We start from the raw sequence: 16,570 nt of genomic DNA, 5'->3' as shown, positions 1-16,570 counted from the left end.
AAAAATTTAATCCAATATCAGTGTTACAGGTAGAGAATACAACGTGCTATGGGGTGTTACAGGTAGAAAATACAGTGTGCTGTGTGGTGTTACAGGTAGAGAATACAGTGTGCTGTGTGGTGTTACAGGTAGAGAATACAGCGTGTTCTGTGGTGTTACAGCACGAGAATACAGTGTGCTGTGTGGTGTTACAGGTAGAGAATACAGTGTGCTGTGTGGTGTTACAGGTAGAGAATACACTGTGCTGTGTGGTGTTACAGGTAGAGAATACAGCGCGCTGTGTGGTGTTACAGGTAGAGAATACAGTGTGCTGTGTGGTGTTACAGGTAGAGAATACAGTGTGGTGTTACAGGTAGAGAATACAGTGTGCTGTGTGGTGTTACAGGTAGAGAATACAGCGTGCTGTGTTGTGGCTACAGGTAGAGAATACAGTGCTGTGTGGTGTTACAGGTAGAGAATACAGTGTACTGTGTGGTGTTACAGGTAGAGAATACAGCGTGCTGTGTGGTGTTACAGGTAGAGAATACAGTGTGCTGTGTGGTGTTACAGGTAGAGAATACAGTCTGCTGTGTGGTGTTACAGGTAGAGAATACAGCGTGCTGTGTGGTGTTACAGGTAGAGAATACAGTGTGCTGTGTGGTGTTACAGGTAGAGAATACAGCGTGCTGTGTGGTGTTACAGGTAGAGAATACAGTGTGCTGTGCGGTGTTACAGGTAGAGAATACAACGTGCTATATGGTGTTACAGGTAGTAACTGTGTGCTGTGTGGGTGGGACTACAATGACATGAAAAAGTACAGCAATTTATTCAGTAACGCAATGAAACTGCAATGTGTGAACACAGCCTAGATGTTCTGCAACAGCTTTGGGCGTGGAATGGGCAGGGTGGTGGACTATGATGAACAGCTGAGGGAAAGAATTGCATTCTGGAACCTGTAGTGCTATGTACAACTGCTCAACCAGGAAATAGAGATGATTGAACATCGGGAAATCTGAGGTTCGATCGAACTCAAACCTTCAGCATCTGATTCCTGATGCCTTCTCATTCCGTGGGAAAGGTGAAGACTGCCGAATACCGCCTGGAAAACAGGGATACAGCATACTTCACATGCTGTCTGGGAAGGTACAAGTGGTTTGGGAGGGAAAGATTGTGGGTACAGAGTCGCTTTAAAGGGAACCTGTCACCCCCCCCCCCCCCCCCCATGCCGGGGCAGAGCCCAGCCGACCCCTCGGTGCAGACCCATATAATTACGACTTCCACGAAATCCCGTTCACGGAGCATGTCCTGCCCCAGAGAAATCCCCGTCTGAAGCCGCGCGCGTGCTCCCCAGAGATGAGTCCGGCGCCCATAGCGAATGACAGCTCCAGTCATTCTCTATGGACATCGGATTTATCTCAGGGGAGCGCACGCACGCGGTGTCAGACAGGTATTTCTCAGCGGCTGGACGTGCTCCGGGAACGGGACTTTGTGGAAGTCGTAAGTATATGGGTCTTCACTGAGGGGTCGGCTGGGCTCTGCCCCGAAATGGGGGGTGACAGGTTCTCTTTAAGCACCTGGGGACTTGATGACTGTCATTTTTAGATTAACCAGGTACCCTTCACTCTGTTAGTCACACATCTCTTATACACAGGGAAATAAATGTTTGCTTATTTGTGGAATGATTGCTGGCCCCATTGCACAGGGCAGTATTGGCCTGTTCAGTTGGTAATCACCCTGTGTAATAGGACCCTGAGCTCCTTTGTTATTTCTGCTGCTGACTGCAAGGAATCCCAACATTCTGTGTTAAATCTATGTCTATGCAGGGAATTCGGAGCTCTATATGCAATAAAGACATTTCTGACCACTATAAAGACATATTAACAAGGTAATAGACCAAATTGTTCAATCTAAAAACAAGATACTGTTGTCGAGGTGGACATTGAGTTTAAACATCAACCTATAGAAAATGCATTTCAATGACTTCATAGCATGCAGCTGCTATGACAATTTAATAGTTTGCTTATTTTTCTTTATTTGTGAAATGTTTAGATCTAAGCCAAATTTTTATAACATTATTCCATTGTTGCTCTGCAGTGTGAGGGAAAATTTGCATATTTATTTAACTGAATAGAAATGTAATTTTATTTAAAGGAATAAAAAAAAAACTAAAGGAATTCATAAAAACACTTAGCGCAATTTTCTTGCACAAACAGAATGTTTTCTAATGGAAAGAATTCTAGAGAAATTGTAATATACTACAGATAAAAACAAGAGTATCTAATTTTTTTCACACATAGTGCAACGAAATAGTATTTTCTCTCTTCCCCATTTCTTCTTACTTCTAAAAACCAAGCTCCTGGTATGGCTATGCCTGTGGAAAGATAGCAAGTTACACCGCTTGGAAGGCAATCATGTAACAAAATGAATTGAGCCATTAAGGCCCAGAATGCATTCCAGGAAAAGGGGTTAAATTAAAGGGTTTGACCACTTTATAGTAAAATAGTTTTGTGTGTAGTATAAGCAACTATACTCACTGCACTTACTGACAGCAGCTCCCTGTGTACCTCATAGAGCTAAAATCATACACCCCTCCTCCAGGCTGCGCTGCCCTGCTCTGTGGTGAGACTGTCCATAAGATGGCCGACATGGAGGAGCATGTGACAATGCCCTTACCCCACAGTGTCCTCCATAGACATATACAGGCTCAGTGGTGGACACTAGGGGGCAGGGCACGGTCACATGCTACTCCATGTCAGCCATCTTATGGACAGATTCACCACAGAGCAGGACAGGACAGCCTGGAAGAGGGGAATCTATGAAGTACACAGGAAACTGCAGTCAATATGTACAGTGAGTACTAATACTAATACTGTACACTGAACAATTTTACTATAAAATGGCGAACCCCAACATAATAATGAAGTGATACCCATCCTGGAGCCCCCACAGCTGCAGCACCACCACCACCACTATCACCTGCTCGTCTCCTACAGCACAGAAGCTACCGACAGTCAGTGCAGAGGAGTCCTACCTCAGTCACTGACTGGCTGAGCGAGCATTCTGAGCTGAGCTGTGATGTCAATGTGTTAGCTTATGAGCTGCATGTGCACTGGGACGGGAATCAGTTCCCACCACCCCGCCATTCCTTCTTTCTTTTTTTTTTAAATAGTCACTGTCGTATTGTAATGCACATGACCGATCGGTCCGGCAAGGAAACAATCTGCTGTGTGTTCAAAGCCGACAGACGAGTCCTCTCCCTACGCTGTTATGTTGGCTGCTTAAGACGTTGCCCAGAGGTGCAAGAAGCTCTGCATCACCACTCTCCATATCAAACTACGGACCACTGGTGGCAACAGAACAAAGACCCCTGGACCTGGTGCCCAGTCTGCCCTCAGAGTCTTGGCTCATTCCTGCATGAAAATTGGCCGTATCGAGGATGTGTCCCCCATCCCATCAGACAGCACCCGCAGAAAGGGCGGTCACCGTGGTTGTCGGCTTTAGTTTTTCCAACTTGTCCTTCAATTGTTATTAAAGGGGTAGTGTGGCGCTAAACTTTAATTCACAAAATAACACACATTACAAAGTTATACAAGTTTGTAATGTGTGTTATGTATGTGAATGTCCCCCTTCCCAGTGTTCCTCCCCACCCACGCTAGACCCGAAAGTGTGGTGCATTATACTTATCGCATTCGTGTCGACCCCTGGCTGCCATCTTGTGACAATGACGTCTTGTGACAAAACACAGTTCTGCTCAGCCAATCGCGGCTGAGCAGCTGATGATGCGGCAGAGGGGGGCCAGCATGAGGGATGGCTGGAGCAGTCCTGCCGGCCTCCCGAAGATGACGTCATTGTCACAAGATGGGGGTCAACACGAATGCTGTAAGTATAATGTTGCCGATGGCAACAACGGCCGTACTTTTGGCGTGGTGGAGCAATGCCTTACTTTCAATGGGATCCCGGCCGGAGCGTATACACATCGTATACGCTCCGGCTGGGATCCCATACGGGGACGCAAATAACTGACATGTCAGTTTTCTGCCGCCGGAATTCAGTGAATTCAGGCCGCAGAAAGCCCTGTCAGTTCACACAGTGAAGCGAGCAGCTCCGGCCGCTTGCTTCACTGTGTGCTATGGGAAGCTCTGATTCGGGCTCGCACTGATGCGCCTGCATCAGAGCTCTGCGGCCGGATGATGATGAAGCTCATCCGGCTGTTACTTAAGTACTGGCCGAGATGATCCGGCCAGAGACCGGGCGTTCCGTGACCCGGCCGGGGTCACGGAACGGCCGGTCTCTTGTGTAGTGTGAACATAGCCCAAAGTTGTATAACTTTGTAATGTGTGTTATTTTGTGAATTAAAGTTTAGCACCACACTACCCCTTTAAAATTATCAGACCAAAAAAAAAAAAAACACGTATATCTATTCTAAGATAATAAGAAAAGAAATACAGTGGTGCCTTGGATTACGAGCATAATTCGTTCCGGGACTGAGCTTGTAATCCAAATCCACTCTTAAACCAAAGCAAATTTTCCCATAAGAAATCATAGAAATGCAGACAATTGGTTCCACACCCCAAAAATAATGATTTATTATTCTGAACAACATGTAAAACAAATGAAACAAACATTCAGAAACAGCAGAATCTGTGATATTATAAGTTACTGTGCAGTAATGAAGAGGATGGGAAACACAAGGGCGGACAGAGACTGCAGGGAGCAGGAAGGAATGAGCAGGACATATGTAGGTACAGTATAGCAGCACTCTCTGTCCGGGGAGAGAGGGGTTACAGCTATGGAGAGATTACCTCCACAGTCCTGTCCCCTGATGTAAGCCCCAGCCTTAAGTGGATCTGCTATGATTTGAAAGGTGAGGGAGAGTTCCTGCTTCAGAATACAGGGCTGTAGACCCCGCTATGCAGACCATGCCCCTCTTCCACTCGCGCTCCCACCCAGTACAGGAAGTTCTTAAACCAAAGCAATGCTCTTAAACTAAGTCACAATTTTTAAAAACTGTGAGCTCTTAAACCAAAACGCTCTTAAACCAAGTTACTCTCAAACCAAGGTACCACTGTACTAAAATGGCAGACTAGATGGACCAAGTCGTCTTTTTTCTGCAAACAATCTTCTATGCTTCTATGATTTTTGTAGTGCCACTAACAGACATGACAGTGTAATCTGATGACTGATATAGTACTCCGAATACCATCATCACCTGTCAGTAGTAAATTAGGTGGTGGCTTTGGCACAGTGTACTACCCTGGCAAAAAAAAGTTGCTTACGTGAAGGTTTTAGCTTTTTTGTTTTTTGTTGAAAAGACAATTGACTAACATATCTGAAACATTAATCTTGTCTGAACAAACAATTCCTCTAATCATTACTAGAAATGTTAACTTTTATCTACAATGAACTGTACTTGGCAAGCAGTAATTGTGTATTAAAGTGCAAATAACTGAGAGACTCTCACAAGGTATTTAGTGCACAGAACAGATGTTTCACCAGTCACTGGATATTTCTGCTTTAAGGAATGAGTCCATGTTCCCTCCTCCTGGTGGAGTCAGAGCGGGGGCTTGTGGCCTCATATTCCTTATGTGTTCACTGTGAAGAAGCGAGTAAACATGGCTGTACCCAGCAGGAAAGTGTTTGACTGCATTGTATTAGGAGCAGGAATCCAGGGCTCCTTCACTGCCTATCACTTAGCTAAAAACCACAAGAAGACCTTACTGCTGGAGCAGGTACTGGGGGGAGGGTGAGCACGGAGACTGCTTCTAATGATATACTGTGTGTGGATAAGTATCCAGTCACTATAAGAAGAGATACAGTACATTATGTCTGAGGCTTTAACAAATCTTACATCTGTGAAATGACTTATTAGAGAATAACAAGAAAAACTGTGACCTTTTCTCAGATCATTTTGTGTTTACTCCAAATGTTGAACTTTGGAAGATTGGCGCAATTCATCACACAACGCTGACCTGCCACGGTTTACAGGACAGAACCTTCTGTTTATACCAGAGGACAACATAGGCTCATTATTATATGTTTATACCGCAGGCTGCTATCTGCGTCCTCGTCATTTATAGCTATATTTACAGTAAAGGTTACGCCAGAATTTCACATGTTATGAGCACGTAATTAATTGTAGTTTAAATCAAAGGTTTTTGCAGAAAATTAATCACAGGCCTTTATTATACTGTATATCACGTGTATATTAAATTAAAGTAGCAGTGATGTATGCGACAATTCTATTACGGTAACAGTAGATATTCATATTAAATCAGAGTACAATATATTTCTCATTAAGACTGAATTATTACATTTTTATTACAACCAGCACTCCCAGGCAGAATTAAAATATGGATTTTAATAATAAATTATATGTAAATCATGAGAAAGAAAAACCGACAGCAGTGGATAGCTGCTGCTCCTATATGTATTTGTTTTCTAGAGTACCTACTCAGCCATTTTCCCGGCTCTATTAACAATCGGTGACCCATACCCAGGTCAAAAATCTTGAAATGCCTTGGAGAATTTAAATGCCTCCACACACACTAGACTGTGACTCTTGACTTTGCTGGAGGCTAAATTACAACCCTCTCTATTCCTGGGGAAGTGCTATCTGAGGCAGGAAGCTCAACTTGCCTCATAAGCAGAGAACCCCTGGTTCCAGATGTTAAACTTATAAGCTCCTTATCCCCAGTGCAAAATTTTCAGTAGGAACCCCCCACCTTGTGTCACATTATACTAAGGTCATCTTATGTATGAGTGGGCTTTTAATCTCTGAAGTACTAGAGCTGAAGTACAACTACTACTCCTGCGCTTCCCAAAGGGATACCCCAAACAAGTTGATTTAATTATGTTCCTTATCTATATCTAGAAAAGATAAACTTTTTTTAGGTAGAGCCAACAAATTCAAGAGTATGAGGCGGTTATTAAGACTGATGTATCTATACACTGGTGCATGCCTCTCAATAAATCAGCATGCTCCAGAGCGCGCGCTTCATAGGAGGTGGGGGCCGGCTGCAGTGAGCAACCCGGCCCTCACCATTAATGACACGCTGCAGCGATCGCGTGTCATTAACCCCTTAAACGCCGCGATCAGGCCACCGGAGGTCTCTTACCTTCCTCTATGCGGTCCGATCGGCGATCTGCTCATTGAGTCTGCCACAGACAGGCTCAATAAGCAGAACACCTATAACACTGATCAATGCTATGCCTATGGCATAGCATTGTACAGTGTTTGCAATCTAATGATTGCAAGTGAAAGTCCCCCGGGGGACTTAAAATGTGTAAGGAAAAAAAAAAGAAAAATGTTTTTATAAATACCCCAAAGCCCCTCCCCCAATAAAAGTTAAAATCACCCCTTTCCCATTATATAAATAAAACATTTTTAAAAAATAAATAAATAAACATAATATATACCGTAAAGTGCAAAATTGTCCTTTCTATTAAAATATAACAATCATCATCGCAAACGGCGAACGGCGTAAACTAACAGAGGGAAAAAAGCACCAGGATTACAGGTTTTTTTTTGTTACAATATATATATATATATATATATATATATATATTAATATAAAAACAATATATCAAAAATTTATCAATATGCTTGAGCTACACAAATATGGTATTAATAACAACTAGAGATCATGGCAGAAAAAATGACACCCCATACAGCCATGTAGGTGAAAAATTAAAACCGTTATAAGAGTCTCAATAAGCCCATTTTATTAATACCTAAATTGCAAAAAAAAAAGAAAAAAGAATTTCATTATATATATATATATATATATATATATATATATATATATATATATAACATAAGAGAATCTGTGTATACCTGCATATGATTGTGTTCGGGCTGACGTATAGAATAATAGTATCATGTGGCTTTTACCATATAGCGCATTACGTAGACACAGAAACCCCCAAAAGTTACCATATTGCATTTTATTTTTACGATTACACCAATTTATATTTTCAGAAATAATATTTTTGGGGTTCCATCATACATGTTATGGTAGAATGAAAATAGCCATTACAAAGTACAACTATTCCTGTAAAAAATAATCCCTTGTGGATAGAAAACTGAAAACTCTTAGAAGGGAAGAAGGAAAAAAGAAAACACAAAAATGAAAATTTGCGCGGTCCACTGGGTCATTTTGGGTCTGGTTCTCAAAGGTTCAATCCCTCCCCCCCCCACACATACACACACCAAAATAGGTGTATTACTTTGAATAACACATTTACTAATATCTTTATTGTGAATAACAACAATACAAATAAAGTTCTAAACAGAGAAAAAAAATCAAATTAGACCAAAATGGACGCCTACAGGTTGTAATACTCTTCCAGTTATTCAACAGATAGAAGGGTTAGCATGGTAACATGGCGCGGCTCAATGTAATATGATGACATCCCATCAATGTATGTATCAAAGTTAATGAAATAATCTAATTGACAAAAGTAATTTGTGCTTTGCTATAATTAAACACTTCTGTGCTGCATTTCACGGAAGTCCTTCAAAATGTTACTTTTCCATTTTTTGCAGTGTTCAAAGTCTTTTTCTTTTATAAGTTCCTGTGAGGAAGGAATCAGATATTTTTAGATTCCCATTTTCTAAAGATTAATTACAATAGTGCTTCAAGAGCAAAAGTGAGGAATAATTCTTCAAGTGTATTTTCATAGTTAATATAAAAAGTGTAATGGTCCTTAGCAAGCATTAGAGATTAATGTATATTCAAACTTGCGTTTTTCTGAGATATATGACTTCTCTCAAAGAATCTTTAGGGACCAGCTCCCTTTGCCTTCTGTTTTAATGTCTTTTATATTTTGTTTGTAAAATCAACCAGCAAAATCCAATTTATTCCCTCACATGTTTTGGGATATGGCAGAGGTAGGTAATAGTCACTCGTAAGCCACAGTGTCTTAGATAACCCATGGGTGTTTTCTCCTTTACGGTAGGGATAGGGAACCTTCAGTACTCCAGCTGTTGCAAAAAAACAATTCCCATCATGTCTGGACAGCTAAAGCCAATGCTCGTCTCTCTAGGCATGTGCATTTTTGCAAAAGCTGGAGGACCACAAGTTCCCCATCCCTGATATACAATAAGAAAATGCTAGTATTATAAATGGTACATGGTAGAGGGGCAACCCTGTTACTGAGTTTGTACGGGGCCCAGGAGCTCTGTGGTAAAGCAAAATATGCCATAATTCTTATGTATTCACAATAGTAAATCTGCCCCAATGTGTTGATGTATAATGATGATCACTACATGGGCACCGACTGTGGAAAAGCTATTCCCAAATCAATGGGGTTCATATTTTCTTTGATCGGGTTAACATAGATAGATTTTCTTCTTATACCATGTAGTTCCTCTAGAACATTAGAATAGAGTTGTTGTTTTATTTTTATGTAAAAGGTCACAATTCTCAACCGTACCTAAGTAGCCAGGTCTGAGAGGATTTATTATTATCAGTGGCGGATTATAATATGGGCTATTTGGGCAGCCACCCGGGGGCACTTGGCTCTGAGGGATCCATGGCCTGAACTGCCCATATTTGCCGCAGTGCTCGCTCCATCATCCAGAGGCCACCCCAGGCCGCTGTACCCCAGTGAGCCCTTCAATTGTGAGCACTCCTGATGAGTGTTCACCGTTAAAGACTGTACTATGATTGACCCCTCACCGGGCCAAACCCTCTTGTGGCCACAGGCAGCATTTTCCTTTTGGCCACAAAAGGTCGCGCCCCCCCTTAGTGCTCCAGTGGCACATGAGTGACATCACTCTTGTGCTCACAGAGCAAGAAGAAGAAGGAGATGTAGAAGGAGAGCAAGTCAGATGAGTATTTTTTGTTTTTTTACACAGGGAAAGTGAGTGCTTTGGGGGTAGGGGGAGTGAGTGCTAACTAACCTAACATGGGGGATTCTATCTACTGGGAGGGAGGGGTAGCTAACAGGGGGACTACCTACAGTAGGGTCCTACTACATTGGGGGATACTACATCCTAGGGGGGGCTATCTGCCAGAGGGATGTCTGCTGGGCAGGGAGGGAGGAGTTTGATACAGGTGGGATTGCCTACATGGGCTATGCTACATACTGGTTGGTCTCAGTGTTACATAGGTCTGGTCATATATAAGCTGTTTCTTTATTGCAACCATCCAAAGTGCAGTCTTTTGGCAGCAGCGCCTTTCTCAAGCATGCTTCTGCACTGCACTGCTGCCAAAACATATAATTTGCATGATGAAAGGGGGGGGGACATGTCTTGCGAACAGCCCAGTTAATCCGTCAATGTCACTGTAATACCTACTAAGAACACAACAAAACTGGTGCAAAGGATAAGTGTTTAAAAATGCAAGAAACAGTTAAGGCAGAACTGTACTTTTCCTTAGAATCCAGTAAAAAACATCTCCTTTGTGAACTAATAGTACAAGGTAAAATTTCATCAGTTTGTATTGTGTCATTTAGTGTACATCCTTCTCATGCACTTAGACATGTTTCCATTCTCACTTCCCTGCCTTCTGGATGCTTATACAGAACATAGAACAAGGACAGCTCCAGGTGTTTAATAGAATTCAATACTGACAAAACCCAATAACGTTTTCTGCTTGTCAGATACGGCTATTGTCACTTACTATTATCCTTCACCACTCATTATGTTCAACGGAAACATTTCACATGCAAGATGTAAGTAATATTTTTTTAATAGATGATAGAAAAAAGAGAGCTATGCTGAAAAGTCTACTTGTCTCATGGTTGGGGTGAGTTGCAGAACAGCTCCCCAACAAGTGCTTTGAATTAAACAGGTTCCAATATACAAATAAAGAGCCTGTCTGATCTTGTGCTGCTACACATTATACATGCAGTAGCAGGACCCTGTTCCCCCCATGTACTGTATATTCTTACATATAGTACCCAGAGGAGGATGCCCATCACAATCACTGTGTGCGGCAGCCTCTCTACAGTGAGTGGTAATTGCTGTCACTGCTTGTTCTGTTAGTGGCTCTAGCACAGTAAGTGGTGATAGCAATTAGTGCTTGTTGTAGAGAGGCTGCCGCACATGGTGATCATGTCGGCATCCTCCCCTGGGTACTGTACATAAGAATATACAGTACATGGGGGGAAATCGGACCCTGCTTTGTATAGCACTGTGCAGCAGCACTAGATTAGAGCAGGGAATCAAGAACTAGATAGCACTGCAGTTCCAGACACAAACATTGGTGGCAGCAAAGTAATATAACTTTATTAAAGCAATATATTAGAAATATGTTTTTGGTCTCCAGAGTACCGCTTTAACATTCTTTTATAAAATTAAAGGGGTTGTATGGTGTTTGGTATTTTTTAATAGACTGCTGCTGGTGCATATAACACAATAAACATCCTATGCCTACATCTCTGCGCTCCCCTGTTGTCTTCTGGCGTAGTCCCCTGCTGACTGCAGAGCCTCCACTTCCGAGACAAACTTGTCTCAGGAGTAACAGCATGCTCAGCCAATCACTGGCTGTGGGGCTGTCCTGTCTCTGTCAGTGATTGGCTGAGCAGGCAGTCCCTCCCGAGACAAGTCTGTTTTGAAAGTGGAGATTCTGCTGTCAACAGAGGACAACAGCAGAAGAGGGCACTGGGGGATGTTTATTGTTTTATATCCACCAGCAGCAGTATATACCTAAAAAAAAAGCTTTGTTTGGTTTTATTTTAAAGTTTTATTTTATTTCTACATCCCTTGGTTGACTAGCTGCACTATTCCTCGAATTGTCAGGTCGGTGTGAATGTCATTTCAATGCCCCCTCTGCCTCATCCCTCAAACTCAGGAACAGTGGGGCATAACAAAATAAAAACTATGGCTCAGGTGATCTTTTTCTGTCATAGAATCTTACTAAAGGCAGCTTGATCCCAGGTCCTCTGTCTAATTGAAAATGCAGTCCAGTCTGCAGATACAATATTATAGAGCAGAAGGAACTGAGCAGATTGATGTATAGTTTTGGTGAAAGAGTTCCAGGATAACTTGTCAGTATTCATGTAAATCTCTGCTCATTTAGGGGTTATTAGTCAAGTGGGTGGTCCTTCTCCATAATTAAGGCTAAATTCACACAGATGGATCCACAGTGGATTTCCCGCTGGGAGTATGTCAGGAGATAGCCCCATTAACCCCCCTCCGGCCGGAGCATATACATTACCTACTCCGCAATCCGGCTTGCTTTGGGGGTTCCCGGCTACACATCCCACTCAGCCAATCAGTGTGCTGCCCTGCCACAGCACACTGATTGGCTGAGCAGGACGTGCAGCCAGGAACCCCCGAAGCAAACCTGATCGCGGAGCAGGTAATGTATGAGCTCTGGCCAGCGGGGGGCTAACAGGGAGGGCTCCCGACATACTCGCTGCGGAATTTCCAACCCGCTGGAGTATGTCTGCCCATAGACTTTACAGGGCAGGGATCTGCAGCGGATCTTGCTGCAAATTCGCAGTGAGAAATGCGCATCCGTCCGTGTGAATTTAGACTAACAGCTTTCTGTGTATGGACAGATACACAGATAGTTGTCAATCAATAACAAGAACCGCTTCTTAGCCTAGAATAAGAAAAAATGTACATTAACACATGGCAAGTTATTCTCAAGCTTTTCCCACAAATGTATATATCTATCTGCTCAGCTCCTCCTGCTCTATAATATGACGTTTGCAGACTGGACTGCATTTTCAATGTGACAGATTCCTTTAAATGTTAACTAAATCTATTGTTTTTAGAATTTGTGATTTATTTTTAGGAAGACAATGCTGTACCTTCCAGGGAAGGGCTTTCATCGCTTTACACTAACTCCATGTACCACCCACAAAGCCAGCTTTCCCATATGTTGCACTAAAGAGAACTAATGAGTCTGCAGCAGCGGTGTGTAATAAATCATCCACTATCCTAAAATGAATGACAGAACCCCTGTCTTTAAGATTTGCAATGGAAGTGATCTCTTACAAATTGCCTCTGTGTTTCAGGAGACAGTGTTTTCGTGTACAGTACTTTTTAGCTGGTTCCTTTTATCTAACCATAAAATTATCATATTACCACTTATCCTGTGAATATTTGAGTGAGTAGACCGCCCCCGATTTTTTCTTTAGATCCGAAACTATAGAACGATGTATGGAAATTCAGTTTTGGCATACTGACATTAAAAGCTTTCTCAAAGCCCGGAATCCCCCGCGCTGCGTGTCAGAGGCTACAGCCCTGGCTAATGATCCCTAGCAGTGTCTAGTCACGTGTGGCTTCCACTGATCAGTTTTTCTGGGCACAGTGAGGGGCTCCCCCTTCCTCCAGTTCCCCTCACTCAGGTTGTTTTGTCCCCCCCTTGCGCCTTATTTCTTTATTTTTTTGTTAGTTTCCCCCCCCTTCGGTTTCCATCACGGATCTGCCATCGTCCCCGTCTGATCTCTTGTCTGTGCGGGTGAAGCTTCCTCCTTCTGGGTATATGAAAGCATGAGCGATAACGATAACATCGAGGTTGAAAGCGACGCAGACAAAAGAGCACATCACACTGGAGCATAAGCGCAGGGACCATATCAAGGACAGCTTTCACAGCTTAAGAGACTCTGTACCTTCCCTCCAAGGTGAAAAGGCTTCAAAGGCTCAAATACTGGACAAAGCAACAGAATATATACAGTATATGAGAAGGAAAAATCACACACACCAGCAAGACATTGACGACCTAAAGAGACAAAACGCTCTATTAGAACAACAAGTCTGTGCGCTGGAGAAAGCAAGATCTAACTCCCGGCTTCAGTCGAATTACTCTTCATCCGACAGCAGCCTTTACACCAATCCCAATGGCAGCACCATATCCGCCTTCGATGGAGGATCGGACTCTAGCTCCGAGTCTGAATCCGAAGAACCCCGAAGCAGAAAGAAGCTACGGATGGAAGCGAGTTAAGTAAACACAAGCAATAAAACCAGCAGCCTGTACCAAGCTTATCAACTTCAGACCCTCCGTAGCCCACCAATAGCCCCCCACCTTCAGCTCATTTAAGGACTTCTACCTAATCCTTCTTTGTTTGTCCCTCCTCCATTTTCCTCTGCCCCATTATCACCGTTTTTTTTTTCTTTCCACCCATATATCCCCCTCCCCTATATGTTATTTAAGCCTCATTGACACGTCCACGCTTACATTACAACAATACAAATCTGCACTGTGCGCGTTTTTGACGCGCAATTACCCAGAACCCTCGTCTGCAGTTTGACAATTGTACACAGGTATCACAAAGTGAACGAAGCGGGTTAGGGAAACCTGAAAAAACACCCAAATATGTTGATTTTTTTTTTTTTTATGAGTCATATACGCTTCCATTAGGATAACTTTTGCAAAAAGAAGAGGAGTATCCGTGGCACGTAAAAAAAATATCCATGTACTTGGTGCTGCAGTTGCCCTCCTGGGTGAAAATTAGCATTAATTCTCCAATACTATATCAAAATCTTTTATTTTTTTATATGTATTTTCTTTTTTTTTTTTAAATTGGTTTTCACATACAGCATGTTCTGAAATGTGGCTCTGTATTCCGTATATGTGGTGTCTTCACGTCGTCTGGAGACAGGGTTGCCATTCTTAGTTTCCTAGTCCCCCCCCCCATCCCCACTATGATCTGTAATGTGGATCCATGCCTCAGATTGCTGCATCCATAGTAATAGGTGCACTTCCCATTGCTGAGCACTATCCAATGTGATGCTCAGGAAGCCATTCCTATGGCTGCAGATATTATTCAGTCCTCCAAGATCACCCTCAGAATATAAATGTATTATACTACTACTTGTATAGAAGAAACCTGTGATTTGACCAACTATCAAATTGAAAATCATTTTGTGTGTGTTTCTGTATGTATTTGCCAAATTAAATTTTGTTCTATGTGACAAAAAAGGAAAAAGGGGAAGAAAAGAAAATTTTTTTATATATATATATATATATATATATATATATATATATATATCTCGATGACCATTTGATGATGACAGTGAACAAAACTAGGAATCCACTTTCTCCTTGTGAACGCTGGAAAGTGTAAGAAAGTGGTCATGTAGAAACAATAGCTGTGAAAATGATTTTGTTTTTTTGGAACATGCAGCTAGGGTGCCCTTGGGGTCAGTTAACCTCTCCCTTGTCACGAAACGGACAATTTTTGGATAACCGTGAACATAGCATTTATCCGTAATACCTAGGATTGTAAACCTCTGAAGAAATATCTGTATACGCCACACTTGGAGAAAAAGGAAATGGTTGGTAAAGGGATTATTATTTCTCTTTAATATGTATTTGACCTTGACCTTTGCTCACCAGGGAGCTGCACATAGAAGGCAATTGATTCCTCTGATGGAATATAGGACTGGAAGTTACACATTTTAGCATGCTAATGCATTTTATACAGCAGCATACACCGAGACACCAAGATTGGAAAATAATAAGATATACTTGCCAGTCATGGGACTCTCTTCTGCCGAATGTCATATCTCTTTTAAGTCATGAAGACATCTGGTCACCAAGGATAGATGCTATGACTGTAATTAGTTAGATGGTGCTGGGAAATTTACATCACATTACATAAAAAGGAACCGGGATATTGTACTTCTGGCAGGAATATCTTTTTGTAAAAATGAAATTTTTTTTCCAGTTCCCGCTCCCCCACTCCAGAGGCAGCTCTCATGGACAGACAAGAATCATCCGTAGAGCTTATGCAGAAGATTTTTACACTAACATGATGGAGGAGAGTTACCAGCTTTGGGCAGAGTTGGAGAAGGAGTCTGGAATCAAGTTATACAGGTGAGGTACCAAAAATATGCAAAGCTTGGTGTCAGATCATATCAGATCATAAGTGTCAGTTTGACATAACATTTTTTACATATGGGGATGCATTTTAAAAAAAGTCATACTTGCCTACCCCAAACCCCACTAGTTGAAATTCAGATTGTTCCCAGTCCTATTTTGTCACTGCTGCTTCCTGGTTCCTGTGATAAGTTGTCTTAGCGGGAGCTGCTTAATCACTGGCTCCAGCAGTTACCCTTCTTAGTCAATGGTTGCTAGTTACTGCTAAGACAATTTGTCACAGTTACCATGAAGCTGCAGTTACATGCAGGTACAAAGTGGTATCAGATGAGCAACTGCAGGGGATCAGGGTAAGTGAGTATGACTTATCTTTTATTATAGGTGCACCCACAGTCATATGTAAGAAATATTTCTTCTTTCTTCAGAAAACCCCTTTAAAGGGAACATGTCACCTATTAAACTAGTAAGAATATCATAAAGTCCATAGTGTCCCAATGCATATTGTATCTATTGTTTCTGCTGTCCATTCAGTAAGCAAAAAGAGAAACAACAGAACAATTGGAGAAGTAAAGCCAAGGTTACAATAGCTGCAATCTGGCATGACTCTTCTCTGTACACAGTACTGGCCCCTGACTTTCACTCCAAATGAGTCGTGGCAGGCAGAGACATACCAGATCACGGCTTGTTTACTGAATGAACAAAAGAAAGGTACGATATGCATTGGGGCAGTGGGGGCTACCTTTTATTGTTATAGGTTTAACAGACTGTTCCCAGGTGATAGATTCCCCTTAGCTTTTGTATCCCTGACCTGA

General features: G+C 42.2%; 1 protein-coding gene and 1 pseudogene across 1 annotated transcript in view; both read left to right on the top strand.

Annotated features, from left to right (window-relative positions):
• The first annotated feature begins 5,549 nt into the window (after positions 1-5,549).
• Positions 5,550-16,570, top strand: part of PIPOX (pipecolic acid and sarcosine oxidase) — a 43,486-nt gene continuing 32,465 nt past the window's right edge. The window contains exons 1-2 of the mRNA XM_069945241.1: positions 5,550-5,708; positions 15,607-15,755. Coding sequence (XP_069801342.1) covers positions 5,592-5,708; positions 15,607-15,755 — 266 coding nt within the window. The 5' untranslated portion in view covers positions 5,550-5,591. The remainder of the gene's footprint in view (positions 5,709-15,606; positions 15,756-16,570) is intronic.
• LOC138767616 (protein max pseudogene) lies at positions 13,345-13,998 on the top strand (annotated as a pseudogene).

This window comes from Dendropsophus ebraccatus, chromosome 11 (assembly GCF_027789765.1).
Source record: "Dendropsophus ebraccatus isolate aDenEbr1 chromosome 11, aDenEbr1.pat, whole genome shotgun sequence".
Lineage (NCBI taxonomy): Eukaryota > Metazoa > Chordata > Amphibia > Anura > Hylidae > Dendropsophus > Dendropsophus ebraccatus.
The sequence above is the reverse complement of the archived record's forward strand: the minus strand, read 5'-3'. Positions and strand labels throughout refer to the sequence as shown.